A 23,860-nucleotide genomic window follows, 5' to 3' on the forward strand; every position below is an offset into this window, starting at 1 on the left:
CGAAATCGACCGAACCGTTTTTTCCTCGTTCTCTCGCGCGAAATTCGAACGAATATATTCGCCGACCGAATACATTTTCCGCTCTTCTCCTCCGGTCTGCTCCCCGATCGAGGGATCGACTAATCGCGATCGCTCGCAAAATTCTACGAGCCGAAAATATCGTAACGCGGGATCTTCCCGAGGCGGTATCCCTTCTAAAAGCACGGTAATTTGCCAAAGAGTAATTAGCGGGCTCGGGCGTAGATTCGGAGAGCAATGGCCGGGTAATTAGGCGAGAAGGCTCGATTAAATGGTAAACTCGTAACGAATTATCGGTAGGAGATCGCGCCGGATCCGGCGAAGAGTAATTACGACAAGGGAACAATGGGGAATTCGGATTATTATCGGGTCTAGGGCAAAGGTAATAACGTTAACCGCGACCATCGTTGCGCACGCGAACGAAAGATTGCTAATCGAACGCCGGGAGCGTACAGCCGTGTTTTTTTGAATATTTACGCGTTCGTTCTCGCGCGCGGCGGGACGACGCGTCGATATTGAAATCGAAACCTCGTCGGGGAAACGTTTCGCGCATTGAACCGGGACGATCGGTGCTGCCGAAACGCGCAGAGATCGAGCGCGTTCGTCGAGGAAACTCCACACGAAACGAAGGAATCGCTTCGAAAATATTTTCAAAGGTGTTGGTAACGCGCGACGCGTACGTCGCATCCATCGGCGCGCGCGTTACTTCCAGGCGATATACGCGAGAGGGAAGGTGTAGCTCGTGCCGCTCCTGGAACCACGTAGGTACTTTCGGAAAGCCCCGCCGTGTCTACGCTCGCGTTTCGAGCTTGCGGTTAACGCTAACGTCCACCGTCTCGGAAACTACCGACCGATCTTGGAAACCGCCTCGAAGAGTATCGACGCGCCGCGAGACTCGATCGCGACGACGCGAGCGAACCGCTATTTATCGTTTCAACGTTTCAAGGAAACGCGCGTTTGTACCGGTAAACGGGAATTTTTCTTCCCGAACACGTCTCGCGCAAAGGCGGGGCTTACGTAACCAACAGAAGCGTCCGAGAACTCGCTTCGATGCCGTAAATCACGACGACGGTCGACCGTTCGCGATACGGTACCGTCTCGCGTATGCTTACCGACCTCTCGAGTCGTCGCCAACTTCTCTCCCCATCGCAGCTACCGTCGATCCTCGATTCGCGAACCCACGGTTCTTCTTTAGCGAGTTTTCGGCAGTCTTCCGCAGTCTCGAGTCGAAGAAACGCCAGTTCGAGAAGAAATTTTTCCCCGAGCTACCACCCGATGCGAAACCACGGCTTCTCGACGAGGGAACCACGAGAAACGCGATCGCGAAATTAGGAGAATCGCGAGTATCGCGGAAATTCCACTCGAACCTGAAGGATCGAAATCGCGCGTACGCGCGCTTTCCTCTCGCGTCGTACCGCGGAAAGTTCGGGTCAGATACTCGTTAATACCTCGGCCGCTGTTAACGTCGGGGACAATGGAAGCGACAAAGTACGGTGTACGAACGAGGAAAATGTTAATCGAGGCGATTAAACGGCTTCCCTCGGGCGATATTAACGTCCACGTTGAGCCGAAGATGGGAAACGGCAACGTTCCGGATTACGGGGTTCTCGTTCTTTGCTCCGGTAGCCCCCCTCCCTCTCTCCTGTTTCCGCGAGTGATTCGCTCCGCGGAATTCAGCAAGACGAAGATAACTTTCCACCTTGGCCGTTGAAACGGGGCCGCGAAACAGCACGAATCCCGGCATCGTCAGCAGCGCGGGGTTTAACAAGGAAATCGTTAGACGGAGCGTGATTAACCCCGCCGTTGCGATAATAAACGAGCTACGAGCTTCGTAACTCATCGGTGGCCCGGTCTCTCTTTCTTGTTCGCGAGCGCGTTCTTCCTCGCTCCGCGCGATCTTTCCTTTCCGTCGGATCCACGGATCGCGGAACGTTGAACGCGCGCCTCGTCCGACCTGCGCGCACGGGAACCGGCGAACAAAGCGTGCACACCGTGCGTCACCGGATCGAAACGGAGCAAAGTTCGACGCCGCGATTAAATTCCCGATCAACGACGAGTCGTCCCGCCAATTTCACGCGCGTACTCCCACCGATGGAGCGCGCGACCGATTACGCGCAACGTCGCCCGATCTTGACGCGGTGAACTCGTATTCCGCGCGTAAACCGGAATTATCCGGGAAATTGCATCGCGCGAGAATCGACGAGACCCGGTAACGAGGAATTCGATTCGTCGATTCGTTAACGTCGCGAAAGGGAAAGACTCGAGACGATCGCCGCGAATCGAACGCCGAACGAATCACCGTATCGCGAGCAGCCTCGTTCTACTCCAGTTACGTGTTTTCTCGTTCCGTATCGCGGACGTACGATGCGCTAAACGATTCCGTAAACGGTATCTTCGGTTGACGGAAAACTGTACGGGAATATTCTCCGCGGTAGGATTCGAGGGAAGGTTGCTCGTTCGAGCGCGTGCGTAACGCGCGTTGGCGTCTTCTCTCGTCGAAGATGCACCCGGGGAAAACGATTTTGTTTCTCGTTACGATCGGCCAACCGTTGCGATAACCGTGAAACGAAAATAGAAGAAACGCGACGTAATTTCTTAGCGCGACGATCTCGGCTCGGTGCGTTTCTCGAAAAGATCGGCCGATTTCGCGAATCGATCGCGTTTTCGTGAACCTTTCACGGCCCGAATTATGGACCCGGCGACATCGTCGAGAGCCGACATCGCCGTTATGCATTTTTAAACGGGACGATCGATCCGACCGCGCTCTACGATGCACGTTGCACACGCGTTACGATTGAACGCGCTCGCCCGCGCGAACCGGGAGCTCGACCGTGCGATGAATTAACGAACATCGAAAACTTTCGTCCGGTGAAACGAACGGGAAAGAAATTTCGGGGAAATGCTCGACTTCGAACCGGAAATATGTATCCCCGGCGACGTCTCTCGACGCGAAACTTTTCCACCGGGAGCAACCGGCGCGATAAACTTGTAATTACTTTCCGGCGAGCACTGTACATCCATCCACGCGGTAGACGGTTCGCGGACCGAACTTCGAATCTCGTACAATTCCGTCGACGAACGAACAACGGGAGCCCGAACTTTCAACCTCGAACCTCGCTAATTTAATATCGCGTTTTCCGCTCGTTAGAAATTTCCGCGAACCGCGGACAGGGAAACCCACCGCTCGAACGAACGGCCGGACGGCCGGTCGTCCTTCGACACCCAACGATACAAATAACAATAATTACCGTACGAATTCTTTTTTGCACGCGATAACCTCTCCGGAGTCACGAAGAGAAATTACGACGTCGGAGCGTCCACGCCTTATTCCCGTTGTGGGGGAGTATCGAAACGAACGTGGAAATCTCTGGGTCAAGGTTCGAACTTCCTACTTTGCGCTCCCCCTTGTAATCGCGTACGAAACGACGCGCACGCCGCTCGGGGAGAAAGGAACGACGAAAGATCAACGATCGCTGAAACCGTATATCTCTTCGGTGGTGAATCGAACAGGACCGAACACAGTTTCCCGACTTTATCCGCTTTCGATGGAAGCGGGCAGCGTGGACGACGCTTTATAAATTCCGTCGCGAAACGCGTTAAAAGCCGCGTTCCACGGGGACCGCGAACGGGGACGCGAGTCAATTTCACCGACGCGTCGTCGAGTACTTCCTACGAAGACGAAGGCCCTTTGTCGCGAGAAATGAACCACCTTCTCTGGAAAAGTAACTCGACACTGTCCACGATAGTGGAAAACGTTCTTCGACGAAACGCGAACGATCTCGCGAGACAGCATCGAGTACCGCGCGTATCCTATTTGCGTAGCCCGTTAATAAAGAGCGTCGTTCGCACGGTCGGTTTTCGTATACCGGTCGACTCGGGTTCGACTTTGGAAACGAAACGATGGATCGTAGGACGAGAAGCTCGGGAACTGTACTCCGTGGGAATTACAGCGCCGATGAGACAACCGAGACGCGGTCGTAACGCGCTTCGAGTTTCCCTCTTCCGAAACTCTCTCGGCCGATATCCGAATTTGCCGCATCGTGTATCCGATTGGCGCTAGCTGAACGCGCGCCAATTGGACGTTTCGCGGGTGAATCGTCTTGGTACGCGTAACGGTTGTAAATTCGTAGCGAAATGAAAGAAAAGTCGAAACGGTTACGGTACTCGCGAATCGATCGGTATCGTTCGAGGAGCGCGAAATACACGCGAGAGCGTGGCTCGTAACTCGGCTCGGAACGCGTTACCGCGATAGAGGGAACGACGTCGCGACAAGACGCATTTTTGATAAGGAGATTTATCGCGGCGGAGAGTGCGCGCGTGGCGTATAGCTGTTGTCGCGTTAGGAACGGACGCGTCGTCGCGAGTTTCGTTCGAGCCAAGGTCTGGGCATTGAGTAACCCGATGGTCGAGCCTCGAGGTTACACGTTGCGCGGGGAAACTTGGCCCGCGACGCGATCGACGATAACGCGGCCCGCGATACGGACCGGTGGGAGGCTGCGAGCGGTTAAAAGCGTTTCGAGTTCCGCGACGAGTAACCCCCACCGATACGGGGGAATACGTACGAAATTTTTCAACGCTCGCCCGCGATTCTTTTTTTTTTTTCCTTTTTTTTTTTCCCTCGCTCGCCGACAAAAGCGTAGAGAGCGTTGTTACCGCGTGCGCGAAAAAACTCGACGGTGTTCAGCGAGTAACGCGAAATTACCTCCACCGACGAAAGAATCGCAAACTCGTTTCCCGCAACGCTCCGTCCGTTACGAGTCCCGCCGCGAATCGCGTTTCACCGGCCGGGAAATCTTTCCTCGAAACCCTTTCGAATTCGACTCGACGCCCCGTTTCCCGAAAAGAGGAACGATCTCCTCTTCGTCTCGGAAAGAAACATCCGTTCCCAGCGAGGAAAAGCGTATTTCACGGGCATTAAAAATGTTTAAAGGGAAAACCGTTAAGAGCGCCTCGAGCTCCCCGAGGGAGAGGCACAAATTCCTTAATTACTACGTCACGGATAAAATATGTCGAGAGCGTACTGCAATTACATCGTTGCAGCGATTAAGTGCACCCTTTTAACGAACCTCCGTGCAAACCGCCGCGCTCTACCGGGAAGATGGTTCCCGTAGTTATGACTCCATCGTCGACGGCCAATTCCGCAAAAACAGCCGACTCTTCGAGCGCGCTCGATGAAGAATGGACTCGATGATTGAGCATTCTTCGCTGGAAAAACCGCGACGGACTTACTCGAGCATCCTCGATCGAATTATTTTCGCGTCCTGCGAAAACGAGGATTCCGTTCCACCGGAGATGGGAATGAGAAACCATTCGTCGATACACGGGCCCTAAGACGCCGCGATTCAATCGACGAGAATAAATCTTGCTTCGGTCGATTCGGTACGTATTTACGTTTACGTTTGTAATAAGTGTTATAAATGTAATTGTCGCTAGTTTACGTTTCGTCGGAAATTTTACATTCATCGCGCGACGATTACTCGACTTTCGGGAACGAACACCTACCCCGGATACATGGCGCGACGTCGAAACGACTATCTTTGAAACTTTCTAAAATTCTAACCTCAAAGCGGGGTTTGAACTTTGCGCGATTGCTCTGAAAAAGTGTCCAATTATTACTCGTTTCGAGACTCGTGATCTCTTGGAAGGTCCCGCGATCGCGATCGTCGCGCGTAGTAATTTCCTACGATCTTGACCCAGAGAACGTATTAGGTATCCGCGTTTGATTTACACCGCGAGTTGTACAATTAGCGCGTCGCGAGGCGAGGCGAGGCGAGGCGACGCGAGTGTCCTTTGCGACGGGTCTCTTTTACGCGTCGAACGACGGTAGTAACGCGTCGCGCAAGGTCGTTGGACACGATTATGTCTCGTGGTCGAGACGTTGCACGATATACCTAGAGTTTTCCTCGTCGTTTCCTTCGCGCTCGGTTTTTCGTAGCTCGATTGCCGCGCGATCGCCAAGATTCGAAAAACCGAAAGGAACGAGCGCGTCGCGCAACCACGGCCGATTCGACGACTCGTTTAACGAATCTCGATCGATCGTCGGTCAGGGAGCGACCGAAAAATGTACGAAAACCGAGCTGGAAAATATCGGTGACGCGCGTACCGTGGTTCATCGATGCGTGTATTCCATCTCCAGAGATTAAAAGCGGACTATCGCGCATTTAGGTCGCAACGCGCACGGCGGTCCCCATTGTTTTAACGTAATGCGTCGCCGAGAATGGATTCGCTCCGAATTTGGGTCTGTACGCGCGTTGACGTTGCACTCGTTTGACCGTCTAACGACCGCGCGAATGGAATGGCCGTTTCGCGTTACATACATTCCTTCAGAATTTATCCGTCCCGGTCGAACAATACCCAACGCGGCATATTCGAAAACGCGAGGCCGTTTGTCGTTTAATTGAATTCCAATTTAAACGAACGAACGAACGAACGAAAACGCACCCCCGCGCGCTGAAATAAATCCAGTTAAACGATCCCGGTTTTGCGTCGACGAAAGAATACAATAGCGACGTGGAAACAATGATCGCATTCAGGCCGCAGCCACCGATACGGAATAAAGAACTCGTTATTTGTCTAGCGAACGATTACGCTCGTTAGCCCTCCTCGATGTCGCGTGCGTACACCATTCGTTTGCGCCAAGTACGTAATATAATCGCCCCTATCGACGGATAACCTCTTCCCTTTAATTTGTCGAGCGATACCGCTTTCCGTTTACGATCGTTACAACGGGAAAGTACGGTTCGACGACGGAACGAGCTACCGCTGGAGCGGAAACTTTCCCAGAGTCGAACCTTTCGAACGCGCACTCGAGACCGGTACGCGTTCGCATCGAATAGTATTTTGCCTCGCGCAACAACGACACACCTTCCCGAGGTCGCGCAAACCGTTCGACGAATCGTCCGAGAACCGAATTCGATTCGAAAAGAACCACCCGGCGACGACAATGTTTACGAAAGCTCTTACGCGTTCGTCGAACGTCAAAGACGTTCCTCGAGTGATTCGTATTTACTTCCACGTTGCTCTCGAGGTTGGGTAACGCTCGAAACTACGCGAGATAATTATTCCGTATCGATAACGGACCCTAACTAAAATCAAACAACGTCGGTGTTTGCGCGAGTATTTACCATTCGTTATTTCGGATGAAATATGCTCCAACTGCGCCGATGGAAACACCCATTTGCGTATCGTTGATTGGAATTCAAACTACCGCGAAACCGTCGCAAAAAAGAGGGTGATATTTCGTGGCCGGCACGTAGGCAAAGTTCACCGTCTCGCGCGAACGACGGACGAAACGTCGTTCGAACGTTGTCGTTTCGACAACATCGTGACAGCCCTTTGGTTGTCAGCTGTCACGTGAGCATACGAGCGGAAAAAATACGAGCGAAGGACGCGATCGAAGCCGCGCGACGAGTCCGAGGGTCTTCCGTTTCTACTATCGAAAGGTACTTACCATTGTTCGAAGATCCGAGCGACGACGAGTTTCTTCGACTCCTCTCGTTTCCAACCCGAACACCGAGGAGATCACAGCTTCCGCGATCCGCGTCAGCCTCCAGGCCCCATCGGTACGAGAGCTCCTCGTTTCTCCGACTCGCGAGCGGCGTATTTCGGCGTTGTCTCGCGTGCACCTTGTCAACCGACGAGCCTCCGGCCTCCTCGAGGATCACGACCGGGTAAACAACGGGAGACAACCATGTGATCGCATAGAAATCACCTCTCGAACCTACGAGAGAACCGCACGACTCTACGCGCACGACAGTTTGCAGGAGCACGTTCTCTCTCTACTCGTTCCCGAATGCACGATCACAGGGTAAAACAGACACTGTCCTTGCTGGATAACCGTCGGGATCGCACGAAGGGAAGAAAACCGTCGCTGTCCGTTGACGGACGTCGGCCGTGGCGACTCCAGAATCTCGCGGGAAATTTTGACGACCGAGGTAGCCACGGATCTCCGGTTCGGAAGATCTTTACCGCGAACATCCTCGAGGAAACGTTCTCGGACTGACACGCGGCCGACAGCGCCTACGAGCGGCGGTGTCGGTAACTTACGCGTCGCAGACGCGACGCGGTCGCGCGAACGTTCGCGAAGACGCCATCTTGGCCAGTACCGTTCGACGCACGCCTCGCGACATCTGCCGGGGGACCGCGGTACTCGACGACATCCTCGAGCGATCGTTTCCCTTCGAATCGTCGAGAAAGTGAAATCGCCTTCGAAATATTCCACGGAAGAAACCTATTACTTTTTTTCGAACGATAGCCGCTACTTTTTGCGCAAAGTTTCGAAAGAGAAAACGATCGGCCCGAATTTCTATTCCTACTTCTTCCTACGTACTCGTAACGCGAACAAACGACTTTTAATCCAGCGTGCAATTACTTTGTTTTCTCCACAACTTTCCCACGCTTTCGATACTCTTCCTATTTCCCCCTACGCGCGCATGCGCGTCAATCGTTCGATCGTACTTGTATCTCGTTGCTTCTTCGTAGTTTGTTACAATGCTGTTATCGTCTCGTTCGCTTTTATCGTACACCGGGTTAAGTATGCAACGGGACATTTACAATTTTTTACGTACGTTCCGTATTTGAAACAATAAGGACGAATTGTTTCGAGCGCGCAAAAACGTCCCGAAGGTCGCAAGAATGCGCATCGATAACACGAACGCGAAGAATACGAGGAAACTTTATCGCCGTTAAGAGCGGACCGTTCGTCCATCGAAGTTCGCGAAAGTTCGTGTTCCCTTGGAAATTTGCGCGATGTCGGCAGCGGGGGAACGACGAGCAAAAAAAAAAAAAAAGAAAAGTTAATTTCTTTCTTGGGAAGCCGGCTCGTTGAAAGTTTTACGGAATCGGTCGGCCCCGTTCGATATCTAGCCCCCTTTTCAACGGCTTCGGCAATCCACGATAGGTATCCGACTGTTCATCGACTTTAGATCCGAGTAAATTCCGCGCTGAAAAGTTTAATCGTTTCGTTCGGGCACGAGAAGGCGAGATTAATTCTTTGAGGCTCGGTCGTCCGTTCCGGGGCGGCTTCAATTTTAACGAAGTAAACCGTTAAATCCGCGAGAGAAAGAAACGGTTTGAAAGACGGCGCTGAAATAACGAGAACGGTGAAAAGCCGTGGAAAAATATTTGTGTCGCTCTCTTGTGTTACCATTTTCAATGGGTTATCCGAGTCGTAGATAAAATTAATGAGAATTTCCGTCGCCCGGTTATTCACGGTGTACTCTAGCGAAAGGCTTGGCGAAAAATTCTTAAACGAGGACCGATTCGTTTTATAATTGCTCCCGGATACCCCGTGCCGGCTTTGCCGCGGCGTTCTTTCACGGCGCATCGCGTACCCGGTGTCCCTTCCTCTACTCACGGCTAACTATAAATTTTCACTGTTCGGTCCCGGTGCATGGAGAATTTCCAAGCTCGCGAGTCGAATCCTCGAGAAGTATCCCGTCCTTTCGGAAGCGTTCTTGTCGCGACCCGATATTAATTTTAAAAAGTTTAAACGAACGTTTGGTAACGCGGCGGTGGTCGTTCGATGAAAAATTTCCAGCGAATCTGGAAAATAAAACGTCGAGGAGTCGAGGTCGCGGCATTATTGCGATGCTCCCGTAAAAAAGGAGGGCGTGCTGCTGCTTCCCACCCGTTCACCCTCTCGCCGACCCTTCTTTTTTCCCACCTCCGTCGCTACCCTCGTAATTTCCTGGAAAACCCGGCTTTTCGTCGAACGAGCCTCGACCGGGTTCGCGTCTTCGAAGATTTCCTCGTTTCTGTTCGATCTTGCTCCGTTTAAGCGGCTCGCGCGACAGGAACAGCGAATTACTTACGAGCCGCTCGGTAAAGGGTGTACCGAGGCGAGGGAGGACGAAGGGAGGGTCGAAGCGACGCGTTGCGTGTCGCGGGAAAGATATACGAGCCGGTAATCGCTTGGAAACGATCCCACTGAAAAAACCTCCAAGAGAGGGACTTCCACGGTTGAGAAACCGTCGGGTTTCGTCTTTGTCCGAGTAATTACAACCGAGTCATTTTTTCGCAGCGAACGGAGCAACGTGGACGCGAGTTCCCGTTCAAGTATCGACCTCTCGATGGTACGGAAATACGCACAGAGGGACGAGCGTTATTTTTCTCGAGGGAACCTCGCCCCGTTTCGAAGCCAGCTTTACTCGTTTCGCTTATATACCGAGTCTCGCGTCTATCCAGGAATTCCTCGGTAACGAAACGCGCGTTATCGTCGCGTATCGCGCGAAAAGGGTAGATATCTCTATAAAATCTCGTCGGGGTAATATTTTTGCATCCAGGGCGTCCGAGAGACACCGAGAGTCACCCGGTTACCCGTAAAAGTAGTTTATTTCGCGTTCCGGTGAACCGGGCGACTCTCTTCCATCCCGTGTCGGAGAGTTCGCGTCTCTCTCGTTCTTCCGGGAAGCGATCCTCCGCCTCGTCTCCCGTACGTCTTCGCCCGACACACGTTCGTTTACTCACCCTCTATGCGGTAACCCCGAAACATTTCTGCTTCAACGTCCTCCTCTTTGCTTTGCATAGCTCTAGCCACCGTTCGGGTGACTCTTGAATAGCCCGAGGATGTATTGACGTATCACGGGGGCCAACCTCGCGCACATATTTCAACTTAGCCTGCTCCAGTTTCCCTCGGACGAAAATCCTTCTCGAGGGTTCGCGTTTCGCGGAAAAAGTTTCCTTCCCGTTCTCCGCGAGCCCCGACGCTGAACAAATACGCGCATCTACTTACCGAGGAGCGTCTATTTGCCGCGAAAGAGTGCCCCGGCAAAGGTTAACGAAAAAAAAGGAAAAAAAAATAAATAAACTCGTCGGATACGATTAATCTCGGGGTAAGAGTTTACTTTTGAACACGCGTCTCCATCTGTCGGTAGCGGCGGGCAACGAGCCGCGTTGTCCGGTAAATATCTTCGCGCGACGAGAAACGCGAGAACGAGAGGAGCTTCTTCGTCGGTTCGACCGCTAGCACCGCGACCGCCAACTTTCTCCTCCGACGAAAAATTTTCCTCTCCACGGCGAATCGTTACTCGCGCGTACCGTGTTCCGCTTACGGAGCTGATATCTGTCGCCATCTTTAAAGTGTCCGCGGAGACACGGAAACGTTCCTACGGAGCGGAAAATCAATAAGAGGCGTACCGTAAACAATTAATTCGCGAACGTTGCTCACGAGCTCACGCGAAATCGTACGAGTCTTCGACTCGACTTCGATCCTCGAGGCCCCTCGACGAAAGGTATCGAGCACGATCGAACGTTCCCCCGTCAAGTAAAACACAACGTGGATATGTATATGTGTATTTCACGTGTACTTCTTACGTTCTAACACTTAGCGATATTAGGCGAAACTGCACGTCCGTTTCGCGGAGATGCGTTTCACCCGATCGAATCACGACCGTACAAAATTATTGTCGATTCTCATCGACGAAGCTTCGATCGAAAATTACGGAATTCGTTTTCGCGTCGTTCTCGAACGATGGAAACGATGCCTCGACCGTGGACCCGAATCGTCTTCCAATTCGATTCGCGGACGAACGCATCGCACGAGTCGAATCGCGAATGGAAATATTCGCTTTTACGGTATCCCTTTAGTCCAACGACTCATCGAAATTTCTACGAAAGTGAAAAGCGACGCGATCGAAAAGTTGTCGCGAGTAATATCGAAACAACGTGTCGCGTTCCGGCGAAACGAGGAAACAATTTGCTCGAATAACTCTACGCGCGACGATCGCGATAACGATACGATAACAACGTTCAAACGATTCAACGTACAAATTAAAAACGATATCCTCCCTCGACGATTACATCGTTGGGTAAAACGTGTCGTTCGAGCACCGAACGGGAAACGCGATACTCGAACCGTATATTTCTCTTCGAGGTAAATTACGTCAGAGTCTCGACGACGAACAGTATTCTACGATTAAATGGATATACGTCGTCGCGACGCGTACATCGACACATTTCGTTCTAATATCGAATCGCGCTATTTCGTTAATTCTACAGAGACCACGACTTTGACCTTATCGGCTAGAGTGTACTTCGAAAGGATAAAATCGATATCCACTTTTATCGTCCTAAGAAAAGAACGTAGAGCGTCGTTAGCATGTTTTATCTTAAAAATTACTACGCGAGAAGCGATATTAACATCGAGTATCCTATCGGTACGTTCTACGTCAACGTCTAATCGTAAATCTACGCTCGGAACGTTGTTTTCGCGCGGAGACAAATTTTCGAAAAAAACAAACAAACAAAAAAATAGCCCAGCTATTTAACGGTGAGGAGGGTTCGCTTAAAAGTTACGAAGAAACGCGTTCTCGTTTCTTTCGAGGTGGACGATTTCGTAAACCGTTTCTCTCTTTCGATCGTACGTGTACACGTTCGAGAAGAAAATTTCTTTCCGACGTCGTCGACAAATGTAACAAAAGTTCGTCCAATGGTACGCACGTGGTACAGTGTTACGAAATTGCGTACGATATGTGCGCGCGTGTGTATGCGTGTGAAATAGTTGGCACGGATAGACGCGTTATACAAAAGGTATACATTGTGAAAATTGTTCCCTCTGGGTCTCTTTCCATCGATCTCTGTACGGTCCTCTCGAGCACCGCTCGATATCGATCGTTCTTCGAGGAACGCGTCGAGTGGATCGCGAGACGCGCGTAAAATGCGCGTATCGTCGAGGCGGTGAGGATGCTCGGTAAAATATCGTTGAGCGCGCTCGGGGCCGAGTCTCGTGGCGAAAGAAGGTGTTCTCGGATCGGGAAGGATCGACCGGTAGCTGGTTCGATCCGGTGGCCGTTCGAGATGTTTTCCGAGCGGTTCGGAGGAATCGGAGGAGAACGGTGTTGGCCTATTGGTTGATTTTCTTCGGTTGGCCGTTGTTCGACAAATGCTTCCAGAGGCCGGTGATCAACGGCACGTCCCGGAAGCTATCGGCCGTGGGCTACGCCTGCTACGAACACATCAGATCCACCGATCTCGATTCGCCCCAGGCGTTCTGCATTTTGAATCCGGTGGTCGGCCTCGGTACAACGTGATGGGACGTGGACGTGGTCGTGTGCCTCAAAGTCGTCATGGGAATACTGGTGGCGTTGCTCTTCTTCTGTATCTTCTTGCCGTCCTGTCCCTCCTCCTCGAAACACACCTAAAAATATCACGGGAGCGTTACTCGGCGATTCGAAGGACGCGTGTCTCGGCGCGTTGATCGCGTTTCGCTGGCTCACCCACGAGTTCCCTCCCGGTGGCTTGGCGTCGTTCGACAGATCGATCAGAAGATTCTTCTGCGAGTCGTTCGGGTTACATCGTTGTTGACCGGTGTGCTTGTTCCGCTCGTTGACTTTGCCCAGCGATTTCGCGTCCTCGTCCTTCTTCTTCTTCTCGGCCTCGTCTGCGAAAGAATCGGCCGGTCGGTTAACGATCGGTCGGTCGTTGGGAGACCGAACGCTACCGCGCACGGGACACGGTATTAACGGGACCGAGTAAACAACAAACAGAGCCGGTCGAATCCCATTTGCGTAAATCGTGAAACGGAACCTCTCCCGGCAACCGTGCGATACGGTTTCCTAGATACACTTTCGTTATCGACCCGCATGAATACCAATCTCGAAGAGTCTCCGTAACGCGGAAACAGGACCTTCGCGCACCGTCGCTGATTTCCAGCTTGCCGCTAATTGGTAGCTTCGTGCCGCTTCGTGCCGCTTCGTCCCTCCGCGTAACCGTGGAACGGTGCCGCCTCGTTAATTACCCATGCGCCGCTGATTATTTACCCTATCGCGTTCGGAACATTTGCGGAAAATGCCCCAGGGCGCGTCGAACTCCCGTCGTTCCTCGGGCACGCGTATTCAACCGACACCGTTACTCGCGGAGAGTACGTCGGTTTACGGTTTCGACGTCGACGAGCCACAAAGAGCGCGGTGGAAAAAAAAAAGGAAAAGAAAAAGAAAAAAAAAAGAAAAATTTCCTCGCACCGGAGACCGAAACGTCGAAAGAGAGTTCCGCGGCGTGGCGTTCGCGGATGTCCAGGCTGAGTGCCCTCACCCCGGTGCGTCGATTCGAAATTCGCCGAGTAAAAACATCCAGCTCCCGGTATCCACCGTTACCGCCGAGTGGAGGGATCGCGTCGCGTCGCGTCGCGTCGCGTCGCGTCGCGTCTCGTCTCGTATTCGAATAATCGAGGACGAGTACGCGGAGCTCGGTCCGTAGCGCGATTCTACTTACTCTCGGCTCGTTTTTCCCCGTTGAAATTCAACGCACTCGAAAGAGAATTACCGTAGCGCTGGTCGATGTCCAGGTTAAGTACCCTTGGACCGTTGCGCGGTAAAAATACCTATCCCTCGATATCCACCCTCGCCGGGGGTAGATTCGAACAACTGGACGTCTCGTCGTATTCGAGTTATCGAGCTCGGCCACCGGCGAACCTCGGAGATTCCGATCTCCGGCAATTGCGAGCACGATTTTACTCTCGGCTCATTTTTTCCAATGGAGTTTAACGCAATTCCATCGGGGATTTTACCCGGAAGCAGCCAACGACGTTAAAGAGGGTTTCGCGCGTAGCGCTCGTGGACGTCCAGGCTAAGTGCCCTTACCCCATCGATCCGAAGATCGCCAACTAAAAATATCCGTCCCCGCGTCGGTACGCAGCGAGAGATTTCGCTCGGTACGACCGGACGTTTCCTCGTGTTCCGATTAACCGTGGATCGCGACGAGTCGCGAGGACGTTTACTCGCGCGGAATTTTTCCCGATGGAGTTGAACGGGACTCCGTCGGGAACGGGATCCGGACCGGGGACCGAAACAGCCGTATTCTCCGGGCGTTGAAAATTTATTCGGCCACCCTTCTCGTTCGAACTAATTTAAACGATGGTCGTTCGCGAGCACCGCGCGCCGATGTTGTTCAATTAATTCGAATGCTCGATCGGAGGTTTGCTTTTACTCTCTAATTTACGCGGGACGGTTTTAACGATCATCTCGAGAACAGGTTGAACAATGTTCCGGCCAGTTTTCTCGCTGTTTGGCACGTAATTATTTCCTCGTCGAGTGTAATCGCGACTAATTCCGTTCGAAACGAACGCGTTCGGTCGGCGGTGTCGGAACGAAGGGAACGGACCGGCCGTAATTGTCCTACTTTTCCGTAATGTTCCCGACCGGGCTGTACGAAGTTTAATATTACCGAACAATTTCCTGGAGCGCACTCGTAACCTTCGTCGAAGCTCCCCGCAATATCCGCACTCTCGGAGAGTTAAGTGCTCGACCACATGGGTATTGCATCGCGTCGACGATGTACCTTTTTACGGCGGATCGAGCGCGGCGCGAGATTGAACTTACTTTTTTCGGACACGGGAGTCGTTTCTGCCCGGATCTCGCGTCGAAAGGATCAAAATTCGCGCACGGGAGCAATTTCACGCGTTCCGTCGTCGGAGCGCGTCGCGAAGGAGGATCGATTTACCTACCGCTTCTGTCGTCGGTTAACGACGGACTCTTATCTTGAGCGTGATGGATCCTGGGATCGGCCTGGGACAGCTGCCAAGCTTCGTAAGCCGTGTTAAAGGCCTGAGCCACCGTCAGCGTCACCGTTTGCGCCATCTTTCTCTTCGGGCAGAGGAACGCGTGGCACTCCATCGTTTCGTTCATATTCGTCGCGATGAACGCGAACACGTGGTCGTGCGTCGCGTCCGCCGAACAATACGAAATTCTGAAAACATTGCACAAGTTTTACCAACGTGCCCCAATACGCACTATCTACGAAAAAGACACGTTGAACGTGGCCATTTTGCAACCAGCGGAACCATCGACACCGAGCACTCGCGCAACTAACCGGACGCAAACGGTACCCGTAACAACGTAAATCATTTTCGCGTGGCGAAAGACCACGGCTTCGAGAGCACCGTGAATTTCCCTCGGTTACGTAACAGAGGTATTACAACCGAGGGGAAGTTTCTCCGAAAGCACTTGTAGGAAAAGACGCAGCTCCGGACGGAGCTCGAAACGGGGAAAATTAACAAGCACGAATCCGAGTTCGCGGATCCGTGCGCGCCGAGTTCGGTGCTCGTACACGGAAGACGATATTCGCTGGCGCGTGTTTCTCTTCCTATTTACGACGAACGGAGACTTTCCTTTCGCTGAAATTCGTTGCGCGATCCTTACCCTGGACGGATAAACTCGCGAATAATAGACGAGAGGAACTTGGAAATCGTCCGGATGGTGAAACCGCTTCGAATCGAAAGAACCTACCCCGATGCTAAATCTCGCGGGTTAATTGCGTTCGAAGCGAGCTCGTGCAACGCCGAAGAACGCAGGCCGCGTCCGTTTATGTTTATTTATGACGAACGGGGATCTCGGTTTCGTTGGAATTCGTCGCGCGAAGGTTACCACGGGACGCAGACGGATAAATTTCCAAACGAAAACAGGAACGAGGGGAACCGTGAAATCTTTCGCCCGGTGAAACTACACCGAATCGAAAGAACGTTCCCCGACCCTAAATCTCGACGCCTTAATTGCGTTTAAACTGTGGCCGCTTTTACGGCCCGGTTAATTAAGGTAGCATCAACAGCGTCGATGCGTTGCCGAGAAGCTCGTGGATACCGGGTACGACTACGGGAACGTATAGCCGGGATCGTTACCACTTTCCTTCTTTTTTTTCTACGAAGCGTAAAACGCTTTTCGGGTGTATTATAACCGAACAAAGCTCGTTCCCCGAACAATAGGGAATCACCGTATTCGGTGGGATTTCGCGTTCGAGCGTAACCGAGCCATTTGGATCGCTGTTGGTCCACCGAAGAACGCTTCGCAACGCTACGTACCTCGACAAAAATAATCGAACGCAATTATCCAAATTTAATGTCCATTGTTCTTCCATCGTCGACGGTGAATGCTCTTGTTAATTGTTTTCCAAGTGAATCTTCCGATCGCGTAAACGCGCCCGATGAAAAAGGGAGTCCGGGGAGAACGACGATACGGTTTCTCGTTACGATGCCGGATCGGATATTGAAACATCCATTCGATAAATCGGAGTTTCGAAACGGTAGAGAGAGAGAGAAAGAGAAAGAGAGGAAATAATATTCCGCGAGGCGAGAATCGAATCGCGCAACGTTTGCGCGTCAGCTTCGTTTGCGCGAGATTTTGGATACGTTTCATCGCCACGAATATCGGATGCGTTATACCGGCCGAAGCGATGGAAAATTTACAACGAACGCGTTCCAGCGGCGACCAGCTCCGCGAAACGGGAAGCGGTCTCGAATACGTTTCGCACGTACCTGTATATGGACACTTGCAGTTGATCCTCTTCCGTGGCGAGGTCCGTCATTCTGATACCCTTTAAACTCACAGCCAGGGAGACTCTTTGCAGCTTCTTGCCGCTCGCTTTTGCCTACGACGTTCCAAGAATACATACACGTGTTAACTCCTCGATACGATACGTTTTTCGCGTTTCGTTCGAGACGAATTTAAACGGGAGTGACGTCGAACGCGCGAAAAACCTTTCGCGGAACGATCTTTTTTTCCCACGGATTCGTACACGGTTCGAGTGCGCGGGTACCGCGCGATGTCTCGTCGGAGCGAAGCTTTCGAGACGAGAAGCTCGAGCTCTCGAAAGCAACGGAAGTAGCCGTTCCATGGAAAACGTTTCCGGGTGTAACAACACCCGGCTCGCTATCGACACCGTTTCAACCGACGCCATTACGTCGGTATTGTCGTTGCGATACTCGCGGACGTATTTCACAGGGTGAACCGTGAAACTCGAGCGTTCGAAAGAAACGTTCGTTCACCCTGGGCGCGTTCACCTTTTCCAAAGATTCTCGTTGCAAGGGAAAATACGAGCGATGGGGAGGAATTTTGCATTCCCGTCCCGTAGACGTTTGTACCGCTCGCGAACGAACCTCCCGATAATAGGTCCTCGCGGAGGGAACGTTTTCGTAACGGGAAGGTTTATCGGATTACCCGGTCGGAGAGCGCGGCTCGCGGCAAAAGAAAGAAATCGGGTTAATTCCGTTCTCGGGAACCAAATATCTTCCACGGGCAACGGCGAAACTCCGCGTAGCATTTTACGGTAACGCGGTAGGGAACCTCCGGCGGACTAAATGCCGCATTTAACGAATCAACTCGCTCGAAGATTACGCGAATCCGCTTTAATCGCGAATGTCCTACGAAATTGGAAGACGGCCACGTCCCTCTGCGAAACGAGTCTCGTCCGAGCGGAGGATAACGCGCGCGCGACCTAACTCGTCGTTTACCCTTTCCGTTTTACGCGGAACGTAAAAAAATACCATTTACGCGGTACATCGATCGATCGATCGACGGAGATCGCGCAAAGCGCCGATCGATAACCGAACGACACGGTTTCTACGGGTAGAAGCTGGTCCGCCGTTAACGAAGCCATTAACCGTCCTGTAAAACCGAATCAATTAACTCGGGAACGAGCTCGGTTATACGAGCCGATGAAAAGTTTCGAGGGAATCGCGCAACCTCCGAAAGGGAAATTACCGCCCCTCGAATCGGACACCCCCGCGCGAAACGTCTTTCGGGAAAGTAAAAGTCGCAAATATTACGGATCGGGATCGAGAGGGCCGAGAGGGGAATCGGTCGTCGAGAGCAAAGCCAGGGTGGAGGGAAGGGTTGCCGGTAAGTTTCAGCCGGCGAGCCGAGAACCTTTATCGACCTTATCCGGCACCATAGTTTACTTCGTCGAGAAATTAATGAGCCGGCTACGACAGGGGTTATACGCCGGAAAGATTTATGCGCGACTCGAACCGTCGCTCCTCTTTTTTCCGAAACACCTCGATCGCGCTTCGGCTACCGACGATTTTTCCACGGGAAGCGATTTTCATTTCCTCGTAACGCGCAAAATTGGATACACGCCGCGATGCCCCGATCGATCAACCGTAAAGCGATTCTACCCCGGTAATATTGTTCGCTTTTCTGTCTTCTCGTCGATCCCGATGACGTATCGCGACTTTGCCCCGCGATGAACCACGAGAGCAACTTTTTCCAAGCGGCGGAATTTTCCATCGAAAAAACCGAGCCGTTGCTCGACGCGCGTCCGGAGCAACGATTACACACCGTCGTTTCGCAGCCGAGATAAATTTTTCCAGCGGGACTAGGTTTCCCTCTAATTGAAATTCATCGCCTTCGAACGCGCGAAACTACGAAACGAGGATAAAGGCACGGGGGAACCGGGCCCGTAAAAGTAAGGGCGAACGATCGTAAAAAGGTGGATGGATCGAAACGTGTACGTACCATCGTAATGACGGTCTTGATGGCTTCCGCCGTCGCCTCTTCGCTCGAGGGCGTCTCGACGAGGGTACTGCCCAAATATTTGAGGGTGAACCGGGCTTCCGACGCATCCTCGGATTCCTCGTGCGTGGTACCTGCTGAACCGCTACCCTCCACGCATTCGCGACTATTCGCCAGGGCCCATTCCTCGCATAGCTCTGGAAGTTAACGTCCTCCGTATTGAAATTCGTCCCCTCGAACGGAATTCGTTTCGTCCGGGTCGCTCTTCCGCGCAAAAACGACCAACGAAATTCGTTCGCGGCTATACCACGGTTGTCGAAAGAGACCGCTACGAATATCCACGGAACGAGTGAACGTAACTCGCGAACGAACCGTACGTTGCGCCTGTATTTTCGGCCAACGGGAGCTCGAACGGGGAAAAAAAAGAGCATTCCGCGATTTTCGATCGGTTTTTGCGGGAAGAATCGCGCGCGAACCGGGACGCGTCGCGAACGGCCTCGATTCGAGTACCTCGCGTAAAATCACGGGCAAGAAACGAGTCGTAAATCGCTGGAACGAACATCGCGGTTGGAAACCGAGTACGATAGGATCCGTCTCGCTCGAAGCCGGTACGCGCCGGACAGTTACGCTTCCGATCGAAAACCTGGAATACGAATTTTGTTCCGCCTCGCTCGGTTATCGGAAGAAACGAGTTCCAACGTGTCCCGCGGATATTTACCATTGTGTTCCCGGTTAACGGTAGGCGGCCCGAGGAAATCGCGTTCCACGGTTGCGGCACGATTACCGGGACACGTTGCGTAACTCGAACGACCTCGATTCGAGTCCCGCGAGAAACCAAACGAGACGCAAATCGTCGGAGGTAACGGTCGTGCGTCGCGGTTGCCAACGACGGTTGCGCGACAGGGTCTTTCCCGTCCGAAGCCGGTATACGCGCAACAGCTAGCCGAAGATAAACCCCGTGGCAGACGGAACGAGGGATGACCGATGTAACATTAGTCCCGGTACGTGTAACCGCGTAAACCAGTCCAGTTCCCCGACCGCGTTCACTCGCGTCGCGTTTACTCGCCTCGACTCGCGTCGCGTCAGGAATAGCACGTGTGCCAATAACGGATGCCTCTGCGTATCGCGACCTCCTCGTTCTCCTTTCGTTCGCGTACCGACACTCGGAGCCATCCTCTATCGATCATCCCGATTACGAACGCCGACGTTTCCCGATACGTATCCACGGGAAACGTTCGTGCTAACGCGCGATAAATGGAAGAAAAATAATAAAACAAAAAATACAGAAAATGTATTTCCGTTAATAGAATACCGTTCTCCTCCGCGAACATTTTCCAAAGAATCGTACACGTTGGTCAAACAGTATCCAGCGTCAAAGTTCTCCGAGCCGTGTTCCGGCCAAGAAGGAGATATATTATCGCACGAACGTGGCAAACGACAAAAGCAACTATTCCCTCGGAGAAACTGCTGGAGTTCGCGCGAGAGTCGAGCCACGTTCTTATTACTTTTGACGTCCCGAAGGAAAATCGATCCCGACGTTTCCCTGCGATTCTCCGGGTCGCCGCGAGCCTTCCTTATAAGCGTCGAAAGTTCGACGAAGGAACAAACGAGGCCGCGACGCGACGAATAAATGTTTCTCTCTCTCTTTCTCTCTCTCTCTGTGTGTGTGTGTTTCGGTGTTCACGGTAGCGAACAGAAGGAGGTTGTCGAGACGCTCGTTGACCGTGGTCGGAAAAATTTCCACCTCTTCGTCGCGCCATCTTGCCCGCTCGAATTGTCCTTCGTTCGGTAATTACGCCCTTCAATTTCGTTTCGGTCCCGACGTCGCTCCAATTAAGTTTCCCGCGCGGCTCTCTACCGCGTCCACGATCCAATTAGACGATCCGACGATTGTTTCGATGTCCGACGATACCTTTGTCCCGGCGAGCTCGCGCAAAGTAGCGAGTCCAAGTAGCCCCGGCGGTGCTCTCTTTGTCGAAAAACTTGCCGTTTCGAGGAGGAGTCTGCCTCCTAGAACAATCGACGAAAAAACCTCCAACGATCCTTCCACCCGACCACGGTTCGCGCGTCTCCGCGAACGGGAGCTTCGAGATACGATGATCGAACGATCGAAGCGAGAAAATTGTACGAGTTTTCCACGCGGAGAAGCGCGGAACGAGCGTCGCTTTAATCCGGCGAGAAACTCGCGCTCCGTGCCCGGGGCGGAACGCGCGAGCGCGAATGCGAATACGAGCGCGAGCGAGACGCTGGAATTTTTCGAGTAAAAGCACTTCTGGTGCACGACGAGCTTCCTCGTCCCTCTCGTGCAGCGCGCACGAAAGAATTGAAAGCAATTACGGCGTGTTTTTCAGCAATTACCGCGCGCCGCCGGTACCGTGGGCCGAGTCTAGCGCGAACGAGTGAGCCACTCGCGAAAGCTGCGAGGCTGCCCCGACACTTCACCTCCTAGAAGTCTAATTTCCTTTACGCGGAAAATTCGCTGCTTTAAAAGCCACCGCTAGAGTCGGCGCGGCGAGACGCGTTCCGAATTTCCCGCGATATTGAAACTCGAAGAGAAAAGTTCGCCACGGAGGAAAGGAATACCCGGCCGTCGAGAAACAACCAGTAGAGAAGTACGATTGAATTTGTTATGCAACGACGCGACGCGGAGGGTTCGGACTTTGTTCGCGAATTTTCGCGGTTCGTCGACGCGGCCGTTATTAAGTTTGGCAGTTTCCAATTTCCACGGAACGGCCCCGCGAGGCCACCGGAACAAAAGAACGATAACGGGACGGTGAAAAATAGCGAATCGAGATTTTCCACGGTGCCCGGGGCCAACCGAGCGGCGAACCGCAAATTAAATCTTCGTCGAGGCGTTTGCCCGCGAGATCCTCGCGCTGCCCTTCGATCTCGTGTTTGTTTCTTCTTTTGCTTCCGGACCGAGTCGTTCGATAGGATATTCCGGTTTATCGCGGAAACCTTGCCCCTCCGTCTTCGAGAGGCGCGTCTCGCCGATGAAATCGTGACCGATAAAAATTTTCCACGAACGACCGCTGGACTTTTCTCGTCCAACGAACCGTCGTTACCAATGGCGTTCGAATCGCGATGTTTCGCGCAGAAACGTCCTTCCCGGTTTCGTGTATCCTCGTCAATTCTTCCAAAGTCCGTTCGCTCGCACCTTTGGCTCCCTACCAGGCATTTAAATCCGACCACCGAACCCACCACGGGACATTTAACGCGTTTGCATCCAGAAATGAAATATTCCGGACGGGACGCGGACGTTGAGAAATTTCAATTTATTTCGCGTTTAAATTCCCGATGCAAATAATTTCTAAATAGGCCGCGGCTCGCGAATTGTTCCTCGCTCGGCGATACCGGTCACTCGACTCGTTGATAATTAATTTCGCTCCTTGGTGCATACGGTTTAAATACCATGCGAACGAATCGAAGCGTGGGAACGCGGGTTCGAACGCAGAATCCGGATCGATTCGAATTTTCCACGAAGACGAGGAAAACCTCCGAAGATCGGCACGAAGGGAAGGTTAAAAATTTCCTTCTCGAATTTTCGGCAATCCGCGGCCAAAGTGACGGAAAAGAACGCACCGTGTCCGAGCCGATCGGAACGAAAGCTCGAGCTCGACGAATCCCCGCAAACCGCTCGTCTGTTTTCCACCGGTTCCGCAAACCGACAAACAAACGGCACCGACGTAATCGTTCCTCCCTACGGTATCGCGATGGCGACCGCATCGCGATTCGTTGATACCTGGAACTCCTGTTTGTTCGCGCATCGTCGGTGCACCATCGATCGTCCATAATTGCCCTCCGCGCAGATTCCCCGAATTACGCAACCGATGCTAATCGCGCGAATCGATTCGCCGCTCGAACCACGGATCCTTCGAGGATCTCTCCGAAGGAATTTCGACGAAAGGTAACGAAAGGAATCACCAACGAGATAGCAATTTTTGCGCGGTAACTTTGTTCCCCGTTTTACCTCGTCGCTCGTATCGAAACATCGACTTGGAGAATACTCGTCGGGCCGAGAGATCTTGGCGAAAAATTGCCCGCGATACGGTAAAAGGTAAAAATCGCGCGGAGGAAGTTTGTTCGTTCGTTCGGTCGGACGTTCCGGTTTCTTCTGTACGAGTGTTTTCGAGCTCGTTGCACGCGTAATATCGCGCGTCCGGATCAATGGACGCGCTTCGATAACGGGCGAAGTAAAGTCGGAAAGAAAAAGGAATACCACCGTCGAGTTGAACGACTCTTCGTTTCCTGTATTTCCCGATCGCGATCCACCGTAGGATTCCATTCGACGGGACGAGCGCGTGTACGAGATCCTCTCTTTCTCTTTAAACGCGATATCTTCGCGAACCGGGCCGCGTTTTCGGAGCAGTTTCGACGGAATTGGTACCGACCCGGACGCAAAATATCGAGAAAGCATCGGGAGAACTCCGACCTCGAATTACGCTATCTCGGCGATACCGGGCCCGTAAGATCTGCCCTCTACCCGCTGGAACTTGACGCGAAAATTTATAGAAACTCGATTCCTCCGAGGGCGATGTTTCATCGATCAACGAAGAATCCGACGGGACGTTAAAGATCGGGACCACCGCCACGTTCCACTCGCCTATCGACGATTAATTCGAAAC

At 52.6% G+C, this 23,860-nt stretch overlaps 2 protein-coding genes across 3 annotated transcripts in view; both read right to left on the minus strand.

The window, feature by feature from the left end:
* Positions 1 to 7,561, minus strand: part of LOC143143600 (beta-1,4-N-acetylgalactosaminyltransferase bre-4) — a 63,814-nt gene extending 56,253 nt beyond the window's left edge. The window contains exon 1 of the mRNA XM_076305015.1: positions 7,469 to 7,561. The gene's annotated coding sequence lies outside the window, so the exon portion shown is untranslated. The remainder of the gene's footprint in view (positions 1 to 7,468) is intronic.
* A 3,615-nt stretch (positions 7,562 to 11,176) lies between these two features.
* The window catches only part of LOC143143602 (uncharacterized), a 47,481-nt gene continuing 34,797 nt past the window's right edge, over positions 11,177 to 23,860 (minus strand). Inside the window, exons 2-6 of one of the 2 annotated variants that reach the window (XM_076305019.1) lie at positions 19,239 to 19,432; positions 17,261 to 17,373; positions 15,458 to 15,699; positions 13,233 to 13,396; positions 11,177 to 13,153 (exon numbers count right to left, since the gene is read on the minus strand). In XM_076305019.1, the coding sequence (XP_076161134.1) occupies positions 12,962 to 13,153; positions 13,233 to 13,396; positions 15,458 to 15,699; positions 17,261 to 17,373; positions 19,239 to 19,432 (905 nt within the window). In that variant the 3' untranslated portion in view covers positions 11,177 to 12,961. The remainder of the gene's footprint in view (positions 13,154 to 13,232; positions 13,397 to 15,457; positions 15,700 to 17,260; positions 17,374 to 19,238; positions 19,433 to 23,860) is intronic. The other variant, XM_076305018.1, reaches the window with a different exon arrangement.

This window comes from Ptiloglossa arizonensis, chromosome 2, assembly GCF_051014685.1.
Source record: "Ptiloglossa arizonensis isolate GNS036 chromosome 2, iyPtiAriz1_principal, whole genome shotgun sequence".
NCBI classification, from domain to species: Eukaryota; Metazoa; Arthropoda; class Insecta; order Hymenoptera; family Colletidae; genus Ptiloglossa; species Ptiloglossa arizonensis.